This window comes from Mixophyes fleayi, chromosome 10 (assembly GCF_038048845.1).
Source record: "Mixophyes fleayi isolate aMixFle1 chromosome 10, aMixFle1.hap1, whole genome shotgun sequence".
Taxonomy (NCBI): Eukaryota; Metazoa; Chordata; class Amphibia; order Anura; family Limnodynastidae; genus Mixophyes; species Mixophyes fleayi.
The window spans coordinates 75,006,018-75,030,526 of NC_134411.1; the positions used below are offsets into that span (position 1 = coordinate 75,006,018).

The 24,509-nt window shown below is 41.2% G+C and overlaps 1 protein-coding gene across 1 annotated transcript in view; it reads left to right on the forward strand.

Annotated features, from left to right (window-relative positions):
• The first annotated feature begins 948 nt into the window (after window positions 1-948).
• HSD11B2 (hydroxysteroid 11-beta dehydrogenase 2) overlaps window positions 949-24,509 on the forward strand; it is a 49,171-nt gene continuing 25,610 nt past the window's right edge. The window contains exon 1 of the mRNA XM_075188881.1: window positions 949-1,360. Coding sequence (XP_075044982.1) covers window positions 1,087-1,360 — 274 coding nt within the window. The 5' untranslated portion in view covers window positions 949-1,086. The remainder of the gene's footprint in view (window positions 1,361-24,509) is intronic.

The window sequence follows — 24,509 nt, forward strand, 5'->3', positions numbered from 1 at the left end:
GGATGCGGCCGCATCCCTTTTCATGAGATGCGGCAGCCTGTGTGCCCCCCGGCCACGCCTCTCCCAGCCCGCGTCTGCCCATTCCGGCACCCGGAATGGATGGGTAACATACTTGCAGACCCATTCCGGCACTCAGCACTCCATTCTGACATAGATTGAGGCAGGCAGAACGGATAACTATAATATACAGCTACGATATACAGAAATACATATACACACATATATATATATATATATATATATATAACAGAATGCACTACAGATGGAGTACAAAAGTAACAGACTGTTCGAAAAAGGAAAGTTCACCAGCCCGTGTAGTACAGAGCTTTTTGTATCTTCTTAGAAAGCAGCAGTCAAAGCTAGAATTAAAATGCAAACTGGCTCAGGCTCTTGGGAATCTCTGGCTGAAGCCTCGGCCAGCAGCGTTTCCCTGTCACCTGAACAAAGCACAAGAAGCTGGTCGGTGTGTGCCAGCCTCCTCTTCCCTTCCAGCTCACGCCGTACAAAGCGCTCATTGCCTCTGGAGATACGTGCGCAGCGCACTGCTAGCAGCGGGTGTCCTCCTCATCCAGAAGCTCTGCAGAAGCGCACACGCCGACGCACAGGAACGGCACTAGCCGGGATAGCGGGAGCTTCACAATATCCTTCTGCAAGAAGTGACCACTTTGCTCACAGGTAAACTAGCTCCAGACCCACACAGTACAAGCTGCAGATTTGTACTTCTATTTAGCAATTTGCTGGCATGCAGTAACAGAGAGCGCCTGGATACAAGGAAACACAATCCCCCCACCCCCAAACATACAGTACGAGAAGTTTGTGTTTACTGAGTGAGTGGAGAAGGGAAAAAGCCCAGTGAACTCCTGTTAACATGAAATCATTGGAGTACAGATTAGAGCTGGCCACTCCCTCCCTTCTGTACTGGCTGCTCTTTTATAAATAGACTGGAAGTGGTGAGTATGTGAGAGTGTATAGTACTTCTTAGTCCTGTGCAGAAGTTCTGTCCCTAAACTATTCCATTCTACATTACTCCTCGACCCTATACTCTCTGGCCCTCTCCTCTGCACACTGCCCATCAGTCTGTCTGCTATGGATCTGTCCACATCTTCCCTATGGGCTTATGGCTCTGTCTGGCTCTTTTTCTCCCTCCTGGTATATTTTAAGTTTTCCCAGTCTGACATGATTCTCAGCCCTGCTCTGCTGGTCTATTTCTTCTTGCTGGTGCTCTTTGAATGGTTCTGTCACCTGTACCTCCCAGTCATTCTAGGGATAGTTCTTCTCAGCTCTGCATGCTGGTATGTCCTGAGCATTGCTTCTCCCAGGAGAATGTTACCAGTGGCAGGGAAGGCTGTATTTATTACAGGTAAGTAACCTGTACACAGGTGTTTTTGCTTCTGTTATAGAACAGAATGTTTCATCTTAAGCTGATATTACAGGACTTGTGCAAAATAAGCATTATTTTAGGTCACAAAAGGAGTCTTTTAAAATGAGTCTTTTTATTAGCCCGTATAGTGGCAACATATTCTGTGGTGATGTACAAAATAAGAACTATCTGTAAGGAATTGTAATATAAAATATGCCTTTAAAGGATCTCTTGCCTACATCATTATTTCTAGGCAGTTTATACATATGTAGGCATAGATTAGTGTAAGCAGTCATATATGACTTGTATAGTATATGTATTTAGGACACTAAATACATATCATTTCTCTACAGTCTCAGTGAGCACACTGTTGACACATTGAATGGTTTAGAGTAAACGCATACTGCACATGGCTTTGTATATAGCTATTAGCCAATTAGATATTTGCTGCAGGGGGGTGTGACGTACAGGCAAAAGCTCAAATTGAAGCCGTTCTCTGAGAGTCTGGCACTGGTTGCTGTTACCTGTGCTAGATGTGCCATTGATAGCTAGACAGCCCAATATAAGTGGGGGCTGATCAGTCTGTACTGTGGTGATCGTGTGTAACTTATGTTAAGTGCAGTAATATTGCTGAGTTTTTAGGTATCAGTAATTGGATTTAAAATCTTTGTTTGTAAACTTCTGTACTCATGTATTAGATCATTTATTGGTGAATATTTTTTGTGCTTTTACCAATGTTCTTTTGAAGAGTCTGCATTTCAGAATTGTGTGCAATGACTTTTATTAAGTCAAAACTCTGAATGAACTTGCAATGTCTTTTTACTGTATGTTCAGGAGTTCTTATATGAAATGGATTGGATGTTAAAGTAATACAGCCTACAATGTAAACTTGCTACAGAACAGAGGTGTCCAAACTCAGTCCTCAAAGGCTGCCAACAGTTCATGTTTTCAGGATTTCTTTAATCATGCACAGGTGAGTTCATCTATTTGGCTGGGTCAGTAATGATCCCACCTGTTTCTGCAGACAGAAAAATCCAGAAAACATGACCTGTTGGTTGCCTTTGAGGACTGAGTTTGGACACCGCTGCTATAGAATATAAGGGTATTAGAAGTTACACAGAACTATATAAAAAATATAATGCATTAGACAGAAATGAGGTCACAAACGTCAGTAATAATCTCAGGTAGGTTTTAATGACATATCATCGTAAAACTTATGTCTATGGGGCATAATCAATTGACCACGTTGTTCCTCTGAACATCGCGCTGCGCATGTTTTCTACATAAAACGTCCCCTAAGGGTTGAATCCAGCGCTCACGGAGAGGAAAGGAAGGGAGAGATTTAAATAGTATCTAGTACACTGTCACCATATAATACAAAAAAAATTAATAACCCGCATGTTTTCTACATACCTCAACATTGTGGATTCTCCTTACACCCATTGGGGGGGGCGAAGAGAAATCTGCGGTGTTACATCGCCGCTGAGCGCCTTTGCTACTGTTCTGGAGTCACTCCGCGGCTAATTGAATACGTCCATAAGGCCTATTTAACAGGCCCCTAACCCCCAGAAAACTGCCTTATTGGGGGAGGGGGGGAAACACCGCAAATTTAAGTATCTCCTCTACTTACAACTAGGGGATTGCATCATATTGGATTCTGACAATCAAAGATTTTCAAAACTTGTGCCCAATGGCTAACGCCATCTGAAGATGATGATTGCCATTGACACTTATGGGGCTCACACATCTTACCTGCTCTCCCCTCCGTTGACTATCGCAATGGTGGCCACTTTGCAGTAGTGACCATACCAGAGATTAGGGGGTATATTTACTAAACTGCGGGTTTGAAAAAGTGGAGATGTTGCCTATGGCAACCAATCAGATTCTAGCTGTCATTTTGTAGAATGCACTAAATAAATGAAAGCTAGAATCTGATTGGTTGCCATAGGCAACATCTCCACTTCTTCAAACCCGCCGCTTAGTAAATCTAGCCCTAGGTGTTCATCGGGACAGACATATATCGTGACTGCTGTCCCGGCAGAACTATTTAAATAAATGGTCACGATCTTTCATTCCTTATCATTGAGATAAGAACTGAAAAGGACTGTGTCAAAAAAAAAGATAATTGTTAAGTATGCGCCTAAAACTCTTTAAAAAAATGTTAACAGAACCACTTCTGGCCAGTGTGTATATGTGTTTGTGTGTTTAAGAAAAGTCTTTATGCGGCTGTCCGTATAGACATGTAAGAATGTTTGTTGAACCCGTGGCCTTCCTTTGTAAAAGGAAAAACAGTCAAGGCAGAGTTCAGGATCCTCCTTGTCACTATACACCTGGATTGGTGCAGGATCGCCTAGATTTCCGCCTGGGTTTACAGAGCAAGAGGGCAGCGTTTGGAAGTCTATGGTGGAAGCTGGTGAAATGTATAAACGAAATGTTCTGATAACCAATGTATGCAAACATAATTTGCAGAAAATGCAATTAAAATGTTCCATCTCGTGCATCATATCATTATAATACATTATGATGCACAGTTACAGAGTATTGTGTAATTGCTATAGTTTGTAATCACTCGGAGATGTGGTCTGATCAGTCTTGTCTGATATGGAATAGCATTGTATTCCCTGCGGATAATGACAGGGCTGGTTTTAGAGGACAGAAGGGTTCATTACCACAATCCCTACAGAGTTGATCTTCTTGGGGGGGCTGCAAAACCCTAGCCTTCCATATACTAACTTCACACTGAGCAATGTCAATGGTTTTGCTCTGACAGTATACATCTTAACTTTTCTTGTTGATTAGATCAGGGCAAAAAAATGCCACACTGTCCCTCTGCCAACCGTGACCCAATTTATTGAAACTCATTTCTACTCTTCTGCCCAGCAACTGCAGAAATCGGGATTGTTTCACATAAATCAGTACTATAAACTATTGGCATACATGTGATTGCAGCTGCTCCTGTAAACCACAGTCAGTTGGTGCTCACTAAACAACACTTGACTTATGTGCTCACTGTAGAAGAGGTAACCAACATCCATTTACAGTACTGTTTGTATATGAAGAAAGTAGCTGGCAGGCGGACTGACAGAATAGGTGGCAACACTAGACTAGCAGATAGGGTGCAATGATGGGTATGAGAGCGGGTGGGGTTGGGTTGGTGGGTGCTACTGGCCACTGTCTCCTCTATCTATAGCTTGCTGTGTGTCTCTGTAAGGATCATCCAGTCTCAAAATGGGCTCTGTATTGTACACTGGCTCCCAGGGCATCTGCTATGTATTATACACTAGCCACCGGGCAGTGTGCTATATATATCATATGCTAGCCACCAAAGACTGGATTATATATTGTACACAAGCCAGCTGAGAATGGACTGTGTACAGGGCCCTGGTCTGATTCAATGACCTTTGTTTTGTTTAATGTATGAAAATGAATGGTCAATAGAGTAAGTGAGGCTTGGCGGAGGGTGTGCTTTTGTCAACGTCACCTTTGGTGCAAGAATAGAAACTTGCACCATCACTGACAGCTGACATAGGCATTATTCTGTGTATACTTCTGACATTGGAGGTGCTTATGCAATGTATTCTGTCAGTATGGAAACATGAAGTGCATACTGCTGACATACAGAGTTTTATTGCTGCAGTGGGGACTGTAATTGAGTATTACAGTGACATGGGAGCAGCATAGTGTATATTAGCATCGGACAGTATTGTGTATATAGGGGCAGGGGCAATACTGGTGACAAGTTCATAATACTTGAAATAGCCATAAAAAAAAAAAATCTAAAACTCTGTCAGCACCATTAGTTTTAGCCAGTTGGGAGAATAAAACATATAAGTTCATTCATTCCATTAGGGACTCATATATTCAATAACTAAATCCATCTGGCTTCACTTGTAATACCAGACTTCTTGAAACTGCACCTGTTAAAGCACTTGACATATAATTTGTGACTATAGATGTTTGAACTGCAGAAAGTGACTTGACCCAAGAGTTTTATACTCTCGATGGGCTGGTGGAAAGTTTGTAATGTCTCTTGTGTCCCTGCTCTCAAATACAATTGAGTATTGGTTACAATATTCAGTTTGTGGTGTATAGTATCTATTTGTTACAGTGTGCAGTAGAAGTGGAAACTTTGAAGTGTTGATATGAAAAATGGAATTGGAATGTAAGTGAATGCAATCTGATAGATTTAAAATGAAGGCAGTAGGAGAAGTGACGGGATATACCACTATATACAGCCCCACTTCGACCACTGACTGTGTTTGGTAAAGTATTTTGTACACCAGGAGTATTGTTTTATTTAAAGAGGCCTATTTATGAACACACTCCCCCTTTACTAACACAAACTCCGGGTTTTCATTACTTAGCGGAGGGGAGAGGACGAAGACATCCAGAGAGTAATCCGTAGCTTCCTCTCCTGCATTGCTCTCCACATAGATCAGAACAGCTATCGCAATCTTCAGCCATCAGGATCAAGCTCCGAAAAACTAGGCTTTTCGGAACTTGTACATTTGACCCAGACCTCAATCTCCATAATAGATTATGGGGACTGTTGTTTAATGTAATACTTAACCAAATGCGGCAATAAATACAAGTCCTGGTTTGTCCTCCGTAAGTGATAGGATTTAGTGTTCAGAATGGACTCTACAAGCAGTGCTGGAGTTTGTGCTACATTGTGCAGCAAGATGTGTATAAGGGCCGGACTACAGAAGGAGGCGATACAGGACCTGATTCATCTTCGAACACAAATAGAGTTTTTAAAATGAGCAACGGAACTTGAGTGTTTATGCGCTCGTTTTCAAACCAAAGTGGATCTCATAATACGTTTCCATTTGAATCTGTGTTTAAGAACCCTTTGTCTAAACAGTACTTGTCGTATGTTAACAGACAGAACAAACTGCATGATACGCACATACATATATGCCATATCGAGTCCCATCAGAATGCATGCAAAAAAATTATAAACAAAATGACCAACTCCTAATACTATAATATATAGTACTATAATCATTAGAGATGCTCAGGCTCGGTTACCCAAGAACCGAACATACCCAATCCGTGTACCTGACCATCTGCGTTGACATGCCCATGGTACGCCCTTACTGTACATTGCTTACGTCCATCCACCAATTCCCTCCCCCCTTACGCCCTTCAAGTTGTAGGCAATCTTAAGTGTCATTTGTGTTCAGATATGAATTGCGTTCAATGGCGTAAAGTCCGTCTCTAAGCAGAGGCAGAGCTATTTCACGCAACCTACGGCATGCAAAGGACTTGCGTCTGAAGATCAGTTAAGATCATGTGTTATGACATGTAGTATATCTCACACTGCTTCAGCACCGGAAAAGCTTGAGAGCTATTTTTCATCCTCAGCCTTATGCTGTTGTCTGATTTAACAAGCTACATACATTGTTACAGTAATACCGAATTTGAGACTTTTGTTTTTCTAACAATGGAACTTGAAGTACATCCCATTTACCTTTCATTATCCCCATGTTTATGAAACTCTGTCCCATATACCATGTCACTGCCTTGGATGAATTCATAACAGCCATGTTAGCAGTAAAACATGTTAATTGGCTAGTTTAGAATAATGTCCCAATGAATTACTCTCACGCAGATGCATAATTATAGGCATAGATTTCCTTAGAGTTCCTCTTCAGCCACACTGCTTGGAGGTGGAGCCACTGGATCGTCATACACTGTATTAGGGAGACTATTTTCAGAAACTCAAGCTGCCAATAGCTATTACCAGTAGAGTTGATTCAACAATGGCAATAATCAGACCGTGTTTTATTGATTTGGAATATCAGTAAAGTGTCAACGTGGTATATACAATTTTGAATGCTTGGCAAAAGAACTCAAAGTTTACCATCTGGATTCTCTAGTGAAAGGGGGCAGATTTATTGCGATCTGATGTGTTCTAACAGAACTGGTTCTAGTGTTATTTGGACCTCCTAGTTACCAACTGTCCATAGCTTAATCATTAATAATCTGTAGAAATGCTTTTCCCTGGTCATGTTCCCGGAGGTGCAGCAGTATATCGCTGGGCCCCATATTATAATTTGAGTAAGGGGTCGGCAATGTCTCTCTAACCTCCCGAATGGGGCTTCACCACAAATGTGCTGGACTCCTGATTGAGAGCAGTGTGGGGGCTTCTAGCACGGAGTGGGGGCTTCCAAGGGGGCCCACCTGCCATTACCAGGTCCCATAGCACTCGCACCACCTTCAGTGGCAGTTGGACCACCACTGCCTGTCTCTATATTACACAATTAAACCTACTGCGCACTACAATTTTTGTAATCATGCATACTAGATTGAATGTTCTCTTCTGTTGTTGTTGTTGTTGTTGTTGTTGTTATTTGGGCTTCATAAGTGAAATGTATCTAAAAAGGAGTATTTTAAATGCAAAGAAATTACATTCTAATAAATTATAATTCAATAGGAATGTTATAATGGAGATTGTAATGCACCAAAAACTACCTGCAAACTGCAATCTAAATGCTTGCACTTATGGCCCCTTGGACTAGGAAAGGCGAATTAGGGGTCTTAATGTGCAAGTGGAGCAGCACGGTGGCTCAGTGCTTAGCACTTCTACCTCACAGCACTGGGGTCATTAGTTAGATTTCTGAACATGGCCTTTTCTGTGTGGAGTTTGTATGTTCTCCTCGTGTTTGCGTGGGTTTCCTCCAGGTGCTTCGGTTTCCTCCAACACTCCAAAAACATACTAGTAGGTTAATTGACTGCTGATAAAATTAACACTAGTCTGTGTGTGTGTGTGTATGTTAGGGAATTTAGTCTGTAAGCTCCAATGGGGCAGGGACTGATGGGAGTGACAAATATTCTCTACTAAGCGCTTCAGAATTGGTGGCGCAATATAAGTAAGTGATGATGAAACTAAAGCAGACGTTTTCTTTACATTACAACATCAGTTTTGTTACGCTAAGGAAGCTATGAAGAACGTTTTCTCGACACTCCCTCACACCCTCTTAGATCTGTCTCTGACGTGTACCTTACCTCCTCTCTAATAACCACCTTTCACTCCTGCCTGCCAGACTTCTCTTGTGCTGCTACAAACCTGTAGAATCCCATACAAAAGCACAATCAGACTCTTCCCCCAGATTTCAAAACATTACAAGAGCATAGCTTACTCCTACCTGCATTAGTCACACTGGTGCTCTTTCTACAGTTCCAATCTCCACTCCGAGTCACAACTACTCCTCTGTTTGTGCTCTGCCCTCTTCCCAGTATATTGTAAGTTCTCTCCCTAGCTGAGCCCTCTCGACCTTTATTTTCATATCTACATTTATTTTTTTTTCTACCTTGTATGTCCCTGTTTTATGTACACTTTGTCTGTCTTCCGATTGTCCAGTCCTGCAGAGCACTGTGGCACCTCACAAATGAATAATGGAGATGACTTCAACAATTCATTCAAATACCAATGAGAAAAATGTGACAATTTAAACATGAATAATTCTATCATTCCTTTATATGCCCTGTATGAACTTTATTTATATACCACACCACATGAAATATTTAGCAGTCTGGTTTTTAATAGTCGGAGGCAATTTTCCAACATCAGCTCTGTAACTGTTATATAACTGTTATCTCTCTCTAGAGCATACAGACTTTTCACTTTTGCGATTTAAAAAAACCCAAAAAAAACCCCATAAAGAAATCAAGTTATAAAAACAGAAAGCTCAGTAGATGCAGGTCTGTGCAGTTTAGTGAGCCAATAACTTTTATGTTCCCCACTGGAAATATAAGAAGAATGAGAGGTCTGGCCGCAAAACTAACACTCTGAAAATCTATCCAGATGAGGCCAAAGTTATCGCTTCCCTGTTCCGAACCTTTCTACACTTCAGGTTGTTTGGTGCTGTTAGGAAAGACAAATATGGTATGGTAAGGTTCTTCGGCTGGTTGCTTGTATGGGAAGAACTTTCCTTTCATTGGTTTCCCCTTACAAGTTACCTTTCTCCACTTCCATGATGCAGACATAAAATCTGCAACTATTCCTACTAATAACTACATTGGACGTCATGGCTCCACTGCGCAATCTCTAATCATGGTATTGAACTGTGCGAAGAGGGGTATTTGGAACCATGGTAATGGCGCCATGGGATTGGCCAGTAATTTGCGCTCATATATTTTTTATTCACTGATAATTTACATATTTTATAAAAAATAAAAAATGGGCTAAAATAGGATGAATTACTTCAATAAATTTTCTATATTATGCAGTGAATTTGGGACCCTGGTTACATGCTCACCTTTAGTCAGATTATAGAACCTGCCAATTTCCTACAACTGTAGTCACCGAACATATTAGGTGCTCCTACAGAGACCAGTAGGGCTATTCCAATATTGCTGAGCTAACGGGGTCTTATCTGGAGAATACTAGTGGCATACCTCCCAACTTGTCCCTGGCAGTGGGATGTGGGCGTGGCAATGTCACGATGGGGACTGCCGATTTGCTACCTCCCTTCCCACCAACATTCCCACCCATGGGACAGACATGTACCAGAGACCTAAATTTCACGACTGTCCCACTGAAATTGGAACAGTTGGGAGGTATGTAGTGGTATTAAAAAACTCTCTTGCTACATTTTCCCACAACAGACCCAATTGACTTGTCGTCATTACCAAGCTTTCCATTTTGCAGGATTACAATATTACTAAAGGCAAGTTGACTGGCTTTAGCAGTGGGCAACAATACAGTATATGACAGGGGCCGGCAACTCTCTGCCACGTTTGGTATGTGGACCACTCTTAAAGCAGTGGAAGATACTTGAGTAAAGCAGCTCCCAGTCCCAGATGGGGGTGCTGACTCCAAAGGTAAGTAGTGAGATTGGCCTTTAACTGGGGGCACAACTGTGGCATAATTTAAATTTGGGGCATAACTAGAGTAGGTCATAGCTGGCACACTGATAGAAAAAGGTGCCAACCCCTGGTATATGGCCTTGTTGTGAATGAAAACATTGGGTGGATGTTCTCATTTGCTTTCAGCATCATCTCCTGATTTCCAGTAATTCCTATCTAAGAAGAATGTATTTTTATTCTTTAGCAACTTATTTGGTTTCAGAGCATTATCCTCAATTGAAAGTGCTCAATTTACAACCTGCTTAACCTCCTGCCCCACACACAATCACGCAGACTGTTTCACTGGGCATAATGCCAGAAATACTTCCCATTAACCTCATGTTGCCCCTGGGATCTAAACACCAATGTCAAGTAGAGAAGAGGGTACCACTTTCGGCATATTATGGGTAAGGAACAAAAAGGCTACTAGGTGAGATTGCATGTAAGCCATACGTTGAGGACTGATTATTGCCATTCATAAATATATCTCAATATAGGGCTTCAAAATAGACTGACTAAACAAATCACAAATGAATTATTGAACACTAACCTTTGACTAAGTTCAGTTTTATAAATTACACACTTAGTCGCCTGTTTGATATATTACAGAACATCATGGTTTTTAAACACTCTCATTGGGAATGAGGTTTCACTAATGACTTTGAGGTGCAGTTTCATGTTTTTGTTTTTTATTACACTGGTGTGCTTTGCCCGGGTTGAGGGTAGAGTAGGATTGAGTAGTGATTATGGTGACTAGGTTATGTGTTTGTGGTGATTTTGAATGTTGACTTATACTGACTCAGTTCTATGTGTTTTACCTGGGTTGTTTTTGTGTTTGAAAGTACGGTAGAAAGTAAGGTAGAAATCCATTTATGAAGTCCTCAGTCACAGAGTTGCCAGATCTATGACTTAAAACAGGACCCATGTGGACCACCCTTCAGATGGGCCACCCCTCCCATCCTCCAACACATTGGTGGGTGTACAGAGCCATTCACCAATCACAACGCTGGGCGGGGTCTAGTAGTTATGATCACTTTCTGTCTTTTCAAAGAAAGAAAAGAGTACGCCAAAGAGGTTACTACTTGTCCCCACTGGAGCTCTAGGGTCCCCATCGTATAGCCTTCAGATATTTGGAAGTTTACATTGTATTTCCACCAGAGATTTTGGGGACTACATTTTAAAACCACTGGAGACTTTGGAGCTCTACATTGTACAGCTGGCAAATACTTGTAATCTACGTTGTATAGTGGTCACTGACATGCTCTATGGTCTAGAATGCTCTCTGTATTGTATAATGATCATTTAAATGATTCCTGCATTATATATTGCTTACCTAGAGTGCTCTCTCACACTTGCTCCCAGAAATTCTCTGAGTCCTCCTCTATTCTCAGGAGAGCAGGGCACCTTCCTGCTTCCCACACACCTAACGAGTGAAGGGGACAGGAACTTGGTTGCGCTATTTGCAGTGAATCGCAACATCATGACCAGTCAAGGGCCATAAGGAAGTGAATTGCTTCCCCACTCCCCCTGCACACGCCCCTCGGATCTCCTATCCAGGATCTCCGGGAGGGGAGATCAGAAGACTCTCTGTATTGTAAGTTACCTAGAATGCTCTAGTACTAGTTGGGTAGTAATGAACACCGTTGATTCATCCTCACTTGTACTATATAATGATATAAAGTGCTATAAGTAAAATTGTGGACATCATTATTTTTTTTTTTTTTAACCATAATACTAGAACTATCACAAGTATTCTTTTCACTCCCTAAATTCTCTCTTATCCTTCTGCTGTTTTTTTTCTTTTTCTTCCTGCTACCACTGAATTTCTTTTTTTGCAGGGGACAGGGAGCATAAGATTCCTGCCCTAAGGCCCTCTACTGTCTTGGTCTGTCATTGCACAAGTACATATTTATAAAAATGAGTGTGGCCCTGTTGATGTACATACTGGGACACTATTATTGTAGCAAAGCGTTTCCATGTATGCTACATGCCTGCATTTGATAATATAAAAAGCATGCAGCTTACCAAGACATGTAATATATGTTTTTCAAATGAGTTTAGGTTACCTGGCGTATCACTGCTCTAACGTCTGACCAATTAATTTTTCCCTGATGAAAGATTTATCATCTTTCCTGGCAGACTAATCCTCCTGACACGGCTGCTCTGACATAGAGCAGGCCGGGAAGCTGGAAATCTATTCCAAGCAGAGCGAGCTGGAAACTAACACTATTCTGTGTAGTTGTAACAAAGGACATTGGAAATAGTGCGTTTTTTTCAGGTATTAGATTATTGATCTTTGAGCCTATGCAGAGCTGGGACCGACGACGTATGTATGTTCTCTCCACTGGTTGGTCCTTGATGCTTTCGGGCAGAGAAGTGATTTACTTCTTTTGCAGAAGATTATTTGCATCCAACAAGCAATCTGGTTAGGAGAAGACTTTAAACAAAGGTCTACCATCAGTATATTGCCTCCTTGTTCTGATAAGCATCCTATAACAAACTAAGCAGGTTTTGACAATCTTAAATTAGATTTTGAGAGGTAGACAAAAATATTGCAAAACTATTTTTTTCAATAGTGTTTTAAGTTACCAGTGTCTGAAGTTCAATGTTTTCCATGGATTTTTCCTGTAAACGGAAATGGCAGGAATACTTACAAGGAAGTAGAAGTAGTTTGGCTGGTTTAAAGCTGCCGGCTAAGCGGTCCATTCCCAAATTGACCACCCACATGGATGGCAAACTGGATGCAGCTGGATCACATGATCCAGTGGTTCGGCTGCAGAGAGTGCAGTCACCTTCTATGTGGGATTGCTTCCTTAAACTCTACTGTACCTTCCTTACTGATTATTGTTGTTTGTGTACATTTGTATAGTTTTTAACAATGGTTCCGAAGTACTCATTTTCTAGTGGTCAAACATTTATAACCAATATTTTATGCTCAATTATGTGTTTCGTTTTGTTATTTTTTAGTAACTATGATCCATAGTTCATACCCACCAATGTTCTATATTCTGCAGGACAGCCAAAAAATTCCTCTGGTGAAAAAAGGGTCTACCATGTTATTAACACTACACCAAATTGGGAGCATGCTTGTGTACATTAGAGGCTTTACCTAAAGTGTCCTATGTTTCCTTCTAAATGCCAAAAGGTATAAGCGTGTGTGCGTGTGTGTGTATGTTTTAGTGAATTTAGACTTGTAAGCCCCAATGGGGCAGGGACTGATGTGAATGAGTTCTCTGTACAGCGCTGCAGAATTAGTGGTGCTATATAAATAAATGATGATGATAGTCTGATCATTGAGGGTAAGATTGAGTTCATTCCTTGTAAAGCGGTTGGTGCTATGTGATTGTTGACCATCACATTGGAAGACTTTAACACGTGTTTAGTTGCTGCAAGTGGTTCTTTTCCTGTGTGCGAAGTCTGCCCCAATCCCCCTTGATTACTAACTTTATAACTTTATTTTATCATTTCCTATGTAAGCTGAGCTGTGCTGGTATAGAAATGACTTTATTGATCATTACTGGTTCATACCTTTGTCTGATTATTAACTACTCTCTTGATTACTGTTCAAATTCACGGTACCTCATACGGAGGACAGACTACTCTATTGTCTGCTATGTAAATTCAGAGATTTCCTGCTGCCGGTTAAAAGGATCTTTTGGGATAATTTTAGATAATGTGCTGTAAGAAGGTTTTACAAACGTCTGAAAGTACAGCGTGTAAAGACTGATTCAGCTGGGAATGGTAAGATGGCAGGCGTCCAACCTGCTGTGTTTGTTGATCGTTTCTGGCTCTCCTCCAAGGGGTATTCTGTCTAGGAACTAGCTGTGAGAATATAATCGCTGTTACATACAGATTCCAAGAATTTCGTTTTATATTACAGCTGCTTATAACCCTCAACGCCAACAGCACCCACAATGCACTTCTTTATGGCTTGCAGCGTAAGACATTATGATATTAGTAATGATAATCTTAACGGATATCAGAAGTTACATTAAAATATAGCTTGTAATATAATTATACATAATTAGATTTTTATGCTTATTTCTATGTAGACATACATAATCTGACCTTCTAAGATCATAAAAATTTAAACACAGTGAACTGTGTGTACAGTAAACACAATGTGATTCTTTAGAAAATAATGGCTTAACTATTGTGGTAGCAGATATTGCAGCTGTTATGGTTCCCAAAGCTGGGGGAGCCCACCCATCTTGTCAGAGCCCTGTGTGTACTGTGGCACGATAATCCCCAAAGCAGCCCATGAGACTGCTATGGGGTCCATGCTCTTTAGAGCATTTAAAAGGCTGGGGGTGGAGGGGAGAAGCATAGTACAGCATGTGAGAAATTATAAGTCCTAAAACGCACACAGCCCAGAGTGAACATAGGATGGACAGTAAATCCTGACAGGAGTTATCAGGGGGTACAGCTGCCAGAGGGGGAGGTGGCGTGGGAGTCTGTCTACCCTGATCAAGAAAACACCCAATGTGAATAGTGGTGTAACTATTGCTATACTAGCCTATGTGAGTGTTATGAGCCTGTATATATTAGGGGCTTGGCAGGATTGGTGAGTGGGCCGGCATTTGGATAGGCTATGGGGAGATGACATCAGTCATTGTACTGCCTGTCCGTGCTCGAGACCATGCCCCTGCCTGTATGGGCTGGGAGCAGGGCTGGTGCTACTTTTCGGCTAACCTAGGCGGTTGCCTTGAGCACCAAAGGTGAGGGGATGCTTAAAACAGGTAATGTCACTCATCCAGGCTTTTTAATGCCTCTGTGACGCCCCCGCATGGAAGGTTGGATGTTGACATGAAGCCGAAGAAGCCAGCAGCTTCTTGCATGTGAAGCTGCAGCTGCTCTATCATGTCAGGGATACACTGGGCACAAGGCTATGATGTCACAACAAGCACCACGCTTTCAGTCCCAGGAGGGGAGGATGCAGCCCCCACCTCCCTCCTATTAATGTAAGCAGAGGGAGTGGGGATGAACCAGGAAGGTGAGTGTGGTTTCCTACCAGAGGGGCGGCTTGTGACAGCCCTGGCTGGGAGCTGGGCATCTTCTGGAACATATACATTGCAGTGGACAAATGGGAAAGATGTACCCCTGACCTGCTGACTGTGGAACTTATTATTAAATTAGTAATGGGTAAAACAATGTGTTAAATACTGCATGTAGTAGACCTAGAATATAAGGTACAGCATAGTAGCCATCGGGAGGAGACAAAACAGTGTTGTGTTTGCATCATACTTGCCTATTCTTGGGAGCTGCTTTCTGGGGATCGCAGGGAGGAGGTCCATGTAAATGACATGGGCAGGAACTTGGTAACACGATTCCTCTTGCTGCTCAGCAAATCGTGTCATCAAACCCCGCTCCCTTCCCTAGGGAAGTCAGCGTAATCTGGGAGAACTCCCCTAAATTCAGCACTTACAGTGGGGAGGTGAAAAGGGAGTGGGGCCCCTTTATTCCTAGATACACCCCTGGACCTACCGTCAGACTTCTAGTAATGGATTATTGCATTCACTTGGTATTTGAGGAACACATTTCCAAACAGTCACGAGTTGCTTGGCTAAAATAAATTTGAATATCCCTTGCCATTACCTTAATCATACCATTTATCCCTAAATTAAAGCCCAAATTCTGATCTGCACCAATGCTTTAGGCTGGTGTCACATGAGATTTCTTTAGCAGTGCTGTCTCATCCAGGAAAAAGCAAGGATTTGGTTTTGGTAGGATTTTTTCTGAGCTGCGCCCACTTTGTGGAATTCCCTCCCACGCACAATAAGACTTTCCTGTAGTCTTCAAACCTTCAAGCGTTCACTGAAAACCCACCTCTTCAGACAAGGTTATGATATTCCTCAACCGCCATCTTAATTCCCTAGGTTACCCTATTACCATCCTCTACACTGCTAACGCAAGACAACAACCCTCTGACCAACATTGAAACACACAGCCCACTCAGTACTTTCACCTTTGCGTTCTAGCTGGTCCATTGTGCAATATGATGTAGCACATGCCCTTGTGTTTCTATCTCCCATTGTCCTATAGATTGTAAGATTGCGAGCAGGGTTCTCTTACCTCTATGTCTGTATATATTACCCAGTATTGTCTTATCAATGTTTGTTCCCAATTGTAAAGCGCTACGGAATTTGCTGGCGCTATATAAATAAATGATAATGATGATGATGATGATGATGAGATGCTGCTCTGTTGACATGAATGAGGTTATGGTAGAGGGTGTCTCACAAAGCAGATTTCCTGCTCGGACAGCTGTTCAAAAGCAGCTAGTAGTGTATAAGACAGTAGAAGGACAACTCTGGCAAAAAGTGTAAAAGTAAATCTGTTATTTCTCTTTCACCTGTCACACTTGCAATCAAACAGCTGCTGCACAACCCCTTAGTTACTATGTACAACTTCCCGGAGACATTTTCCCTTTCAGCAGGAGAAATGTTCTAAAAAATTAAATGCCTTTTTTTTTCCCCTTCCTGTTTTTAATACCTAGTGAATACCGCTGATGTGACAAAACACTTAACCTCAACACAAATTTTTTCTAAGCAGCCAAAACCCAAGTCCAGTTTCTTAGACCCCTATTTACTAATGTCCACGTTTTTAACATGATCCCTTTCAATACTTATCGCAAAGATAAGGATTGCAAGTTTGTGTGTACTTAGTAAAAAAAAAACTTCAGCAGGAACAGCAGTCACAAAAAAACTGCTCTTCCTGTGATGTAAAATCTTTTCTCCCTCTTCACTTTCGAAGAAGATTGCGATCCTTTGCGTTCTACTTCTCACTCCACTGCGCATGCGCCGACTGAAGTGCTCAAGCACATGCACAAAACAATGCTGCAGATCACATGATCTCTCCACACATGCACGGTCCAGCTCTGCTCTTCGGAGCAAGGCTGCACAGAGATAAAGTTTCACATGCGGAAATGTACGACATCGTGAGCTGGCGTACATTAACATAAAGAGGTTCCAAAAATGTGGCAGTTTTGGAACTTGGTATCTTGCGTTAGGGTGCAGTCGCCATACACTTTTATGGGGATTGCGTTGGAAAATGAACATAACTGCAAAGCAGCAGATATCTATGATATTTGCTTCAATGCAATGTTCATAGGTTTCAACTAAACTTATATTTGCAGTGGATAAGTTTTTGGGGATTTTACATGGAAAAACTGCTTAATAAATAGGCCCCTTAATGACATAAGACGCAAAATTGATGATGGGAAGTTTACACATTCGTATTGGAATTCCATAATTCTTGTTGAAATAACAACTAAATTGTTTCACCTTATTTCTTTAGGGTTATTTATCAGTTTTCTATTCTCCTAACTGTAGCATTGTGGTAGTAACTGTTAAAGCTCGCTGCCACAGGTGTATGAGCTTTGGTAGTGTAAAAATGTAATATGCAAGCCACTAATGGCTACCAGTACTTGGGCGAATAACATAATGCACCAGAATGGTCCCCCGTGTGCATAGCAAAGTGCACTCCTACGCTCTACTTTGGGGGATGCCTTCATAAACTAGAAGGGTGCATTGTTTGCAGGGAGGCGGAAATGTTACTTGCTAACGGGGGGTTGAACATCCACCCATAGTGCTTCACCATGTAGCCTTAACAAGAAGGTGAGCAGAGTGGTTTCTGTTCTTGCAGAATTGTTAAAGACTACCGGATGGACCCTGGGCACAACAAGCTACTATTATAATATTAATTAAGATCATCATCACCATTTATTTATATAGCGCTACTGGTTCCGCAGCCCTGTACAGAGAACTCACTCACATCAGTCCCTGCCCCCATTGGAGCTTACAGTCTAAATTCCCTAACACAGACACACACAGACTAGGGTCAATTTGTTAGCAGCCAATTAACCTACCAGTATGTTTTTGGAGTGTGGGAGGAAACCGGAGCACCTGGAGGAAACCCAAGGGGAGAACGTACAAACTCCTCACAGATAAGACCATGGTCGGGAATTGACCCCAGTGCTGTAAGGCAGAAGTGCTAACCACTTAACCACCGTGCTGCCCTAAGATATCTAATATAATATTATATATAATATGAATTCTAATATATCAGAGGAGACCTAGGAGCCCAGAGAGGGATGGTATTATCATGGATGTGCCAACACCAGCTCACATTGCTGAACAGCCGAAGATGGAATAACTGTTGCTTCGGCAGAACAGTGACAATTGCAGTGGACTCTGGTATTGCAGTGGCGGTTCAAATTAAAAGTATTTTTGACTTAAGTGGTCTTAAGTCTCTTTTTGGGGTAATCAATTTTTTTAATTGGAATAAAAAATAGAATATAGAGTATCTTGACTCTCGTTAATTCTTGCACTCATTGCCAAACAAATCACTGTAATAAAGAAATGAGTGATCAGGATTTCTCAGTATTGCTTAATCTGGATTGAAACGTAGCAATTAGGCCGCATTAGTTATCTTAAGGTGTTTTGCTACAACGTCTTTTGTACATTACTTTGCATATGTCTACAATGGGGATTAGGCAGAAATGCTTGAAGGAAAGGGAGGAGACCAAACATAATTTGTAACTAAAACATTTCAACAATAAATAATAAGCATAATATATAGGTCAAATCTAACTCTACTATCAAGTTACCTATTTGGGGTGGAGTTCACGCAGCTACTCTCATCCCAGGCGGGGGAGGGATAACTCATTTTATAATTGTCTTCCCAAAAGAACTCTCTGTACTATTTAATTGTTTTAAACACTGTAGTTTCACCTTTGGTACAGAGTGTTCTGCCAACCATCACCTCCCGCAGGTGGTACGATTAATGATGAGTCAGCTGCTGCTGATTTAAGATTCCCGCTGATCAGATTGTTTTATTGATTTTTATTATTGTTTGTTTGTTGTATAGGGCTACACAATATTCTGCAGCCTATTCCAGTGTGAAATTATGTATCACTTGCATACTGAAATAACTAAATATTGGACACCTATACAGCATAATAAGTAACCCTCAAGAATCAAATAGATGGATGCAGTACTGGATGAGATGGGAACGGACGACAGGACTGTTGTAAGGGTCCTGAGAGCTTACATTCTAATGTGAAATATCTCATCCCGGTGAGATACAGGGGCAAACGCAGGATTTGTAGAGGGGGGGTTTCCGCACCACGCCGCCAGTGGGCGTGACCAGCATGCATGGGGGCGTAGCTATAATTTTAGACAGTGTTTGCTGCTCTCAAACTCTTCCTATCCCCATAATATACACGGGCAATGCTGCGTGCACTACTGTTAGGTGCACGCAGCTCTCCCTTTTCAAGCAAGCCGTGTAAAGTGGGGGCAGGGTCCAGCCACCTCAATTATACAGGCTTGGAGGGGGGTTTCCAGGCACTAGGAAACCCCCCTGGTTTGCCTATGAGATATGTCCTCATATCTCTATTTATATATTCCATATAGGATGTGTAGAAACTGTTAACCCAGTGCATATAAAGCCTGGCAGGAAGAACTACAACATTAGTATAGAACAGTGCCCCTGGTGGTCAATTATCAAATCATAAGGTAGAATGATTGTCTTTACTGAGCAATAATGTTTGATTGGAGCATTGGGAACATTCAGTAACTACTACTAATCAGTATTGGTCAGTTAGAGCAAGTTGGGTCATTTTGGTTTCTATTTGTTACATTACATTTGCACTGCATTAGTAAATAACCCCCAATGAATCATGGAGGGGGAGGGGGGGGCATTTATAAGAAAGAAATAGGGAAATTCATAACAGCTTAGAGTACATGTAACTCTCCATAAACAGTGCTTTTTGGTACACATGAATAAAATCCCAGTTACAGGTTTCATAAATGTCATCTCAAAGGCCCATTCCCATTGACATCATGGCCACACCCCAGTCAGGCAATTTTCGGTATACTTATTTAACAAGGGTTAGAGCGTCTATTGTATGTATTCTTTAAATGTAGGGATCAAGCAGATGTGCCGGAGAAGTGGGTGGAGCAAAAACAGTTCAGAGCATTAACATTACAGCAGCATAGAATGTTTCAACATCTCTTAAGCTCCCATAGATGTTTTTAAGTTGAATGGGATAGGTCAATATGTAGCCGATCCGAGCATATAGGTATTAACAAGATCGCAGCATAGAAATGTGAGCCTACTGTCAGTCCTGGTGCACGATTTATGGTACCAGTGTAATAAATTGATATCTGCACATCGATTTATGATGCAATTTATAAATGGTTTATTTTTACATCAGGAAAAAATATTTTGGTGACAAACACAGTTCTACATGAAACAAACCTCATATATCCAACCCAGTAATATATACAGACAATGTAGTGTCCTCATTTTTCTCCCATGAATTGTTAATGGACACCATGGACTGTAGAATAACCTTCTAAAGAAGTGTGTGTGTATATATATATCTGTGCCCACACACATATATCAGTATACCTTCTAGGTATATTTGTATTATTGCTGTGTGTTTAGCGCATATATGTGCATTGAATACATACTGTTTAAATACAAAGTGGCTGCAGTACAGCTTCACCTCTCTCCATGAAATAAGTTTGATGTGTTAACTTCACGTTATCTAGTGGTTAGCACTTCTGCCTCACAGCACTGGGGTCATGAGTTCGATTCCCGACCATGGCCTTATCTGTGTGGAGTTTGTATGTTCTCCCTGTGTCTACGTGGGTTCCCTGCGGGTGCTCTGGTTTCCTCCCACACTCCAAAAACATACTGGTAGGTTAGTTGGCTGCTATCAAAATTGACCTTAGTCTCTGTCTGTCTCCCTCTCTGTCTGTGTGTTAGTGCTTGTCTATATTAGGGAATTTAGACTGTAAGCTCCAGTGGGGCAGGGACTGATGTGAATGAGTTCTCTGTAAAGCGCTGTGGAATTAGTGGCGCTATATAAATAAATAATGATGATGATGATATAGAGGTGACACCACAATCTTTTACTGCATTAGTTGTAAAGGAGCTTCACAACCTTACTCTGTGCTGTTCGGAGATCTTGCTATTTCTGCCATCTTGCTCTGCGGCTTCCCACTTGCCTCCGCTGCCTTTCTCACAACATTACCCTGTTACATGCAGCCCTGTGCTCACAAACCTCATCACACAAGTGAACAGGTCACTGCCTCTCACTTATTTGAAATAATCTAAACTGATGTAAGCATTCCAAAGTTCTGATTGGCTACATCGTTCTATCATAGCTCTCTTCCCTAATAAACCTAGGGACAAGTGGCAGTGCAAGAAATGAAGGATAACAAAAAGGATCTCTGATCCTAGTTTAATTCATCATAAAAAGATAAACCTAAGAACACCACTTTCTCATTACTAGGATAGGCATTGCTGACGCACTGTTAGTGTAACTAAGTACACATGAACAAAGTATCATAGGTCTCAGCAGATTTCAGTAGCACAAAAGATAAAAGTTGAATTGTTAATAAACATAGGTAACATATGAATCATTGATAACACAGTAGGTCATATAGGCTGAGATAAAGACCAGCTATCACCCCTCTACACCGCTCACACAAAACTCACATCTATTCTCTTTCCATACTCAAAGGTACTGATTGGATCTTACAGTCCCACTAAGCCCATTACCCATTGCAATCCAGCTGGACCAATATGACAACTGTGGCTCTGGTGCCAAACGCCAATTTGCCATAGATTGTAAGCAGGGCCCTTTTACTTTATTTGTTTAATACCCTTTCTTGTTTTTACTACTAGGTATATTTGAAATTGTAAAACGCTACAGCCTATGCTGGTGCTGTATAAATAATAGCATAGAGGCACGGTACAATAACTTTTGGGAAAGGGAATAAAGTTAAGGAACATTTTTAAAGTGGCCCCCTAGTAGGAACTGGAAACAAACAAGACCTGGCAGATGTAGCATTTGCATGAGAACAGAGTCTTTACCAATGTCAAATTCAGCAGAGAGGACATAGAGAAGTAAAAGTCAGCAATGCCCTTTAAATTTAGTATTGATCACATCATTGATCCACCCTAGTCAGTGCAGCCTCTATGAAATATTAGGAAAGAAAAGCCTGGCTGAAGAGGTTCCAATAGTTTTTGTGAGGACAGGAAGCCTGTGAGAAGAATATAGGACAGTCTCTCAAATCGTGGAGGGATGTGGAAATTTGGAAAATGGGAAAGAAATTTGAAAGACAATTTGGGTCAGATTTTTTTTTTTTCAGGATATGAGTAAACACTCTGTTTCTCAGAGAATAGAATACAATAACCTTTAATTAAAGATCTTCTCAGGCTTGCCTTTGAAGTAGGTTAACATCTTGGGCAGTGATGGTGGTCTGGGGGAATAGTTGATAAGAGATTTAAATGTATTCAAGAGATGTCAAAAGCCTGAGAAGAAATGAGATTGAGTGCAAACCTATTTGTAAGGCAGCGTATAGAGGGTTTTGTTTTGCTTTGGCTTTTTTGTAGGGGTGTAGAGTTTTGTTTTTTTTGTTTTTTCGTAACTCAGTAGGTTATAGTGCCATTTTAAAAGGGAGTGGTATAAAGAGGGAACAATATGGATGAAGAAGTGTTAAACGTTAGAAGGTTAGAAGGTGTGATTCTAAGGATAATTCCATAGAGAGAGAGTAAGAAAGACAAATTGTTAAACATTGTGGGATTTGATAGGGTTTTAGGGGAGTGGTAGGAAACCATGGAAAATAAACAATAGGGACCAGTGAAAAATAAAATCTGCAGTTTACATTGTCCAGGGCAGTGTGTTGGTTAATGCAGTTTGTGGATGTAGCAGATGAAGGCTGTTGCTAATGAGCCTCAGATGCAGTTTAACTATGATTTCCTATTCCTTTGAAAGGAAATGACAGGTGCATCACCCTAAACCGATTTGTAGCCATTTTATCGAGCATTAACGACCTACATTTTTCTGTCCTTGAGCTTTGGATAAATTAATAAAATTAAATGTCTGATTGCTATTTGTAACATTCTTACATAAGCCCTAGTCTGAGGTGGTTTATTTCACAATTCAAAGAATCACAGTAATGCAATTATGAACTATACACCAAATCGTGACCTACGTGTTTTTAAACCCTTTGGAGAACTACAAAATGATATATAACTATTATAATGAAAGTAATCACAATATGTATTTGATGGTGTCTAATGAACCATTTCAACGTCGCATGCTTAGCACTGGGTCGCAGTTAATCTTTAGTCATTCTATAAAGTTTATTAAACAGAACCATAACAATCAAACTGAAGTATCGGCTCAGGGATCAAAGCAAACTGTATCTGGTTTTTTTTTTGCTTGTTTTTATTCCCTTATCAAACCTCCCTCCTTTATACTTTCCTAATTAATCTATTTCTGAGTACAAAGCCATTTGTAACTTTGTTTTTAATGTTATACAGTAAAGGTTTATGTATTTAAGCATATCAAAAGATGTACATATGGGCAGCACGGTGGCTAAGTGGTTGGCCTTATCTGTGAGGAGTTTGTATGTTCTCCCCGTATTTGCGTGGGTTTCCTCCGGGTGCTCCGGTTTCCTCCCACACTCCAAAAACAAGCTAGTAGGCTAATTGGCTGCTAACAAATTCACCCTAGTCTGTGTGTGTGTGTGTTAGGGAATTTAGACTGTAAGCCCCAATAAGGCAGGGACTGATGTGAGTGAGTTCTCTGCACAGCGCTACGGAATTAGTGGAGCTATATAAATAAATGGTAGTAATAATAATAATACATGTAGTATAATGAAACACTAGCCACTAGAACCCATGGCGGTCACATGACTAAGCAGTGGTCGAAACTATCAAATTTCATTCACTTACATTTGTTTATACTTCCACTTGGATCTCAGTGTCTAAGGGACTCTCCAACAAACTGTTTGGGTAACATGAGATTCTAGAATTGCCCTTTTATTGAGTCCCCTCAATGCCCATAATCCAGTGGTTCCCAAACTTTTGCAGTTCGCTTAGAGTCTCCAAAAACTTTGAAGGCACCCCTCCAAAATAATTACCGAGCAGTCCCGTTTTATAATTAGTCAAAAAGACGTAATAAGTATTTAGGTCAGAACAGAAATACTTATTTAGTTGTATACAAAAATAATACACATAAATCCAAGGGAAAATAATTTATTTATGTATATTTTTTTAATTATATTTCTGTCAAAGAATAATTTACAGCTAACACACTCAGTGCCCCCTGCATCCACACACTCAGTGCCCCCTGCATCCACAAACTCAGTGCCCCCCTGCATCCACAAACTCAGTGCCCCCCTGCATCCACACACACACCGTGCCCCCCTGCATCCACACACACACCGTGCCCCCCTGCATCCACACACACACCGTGCCCCCCTGCATCCACACA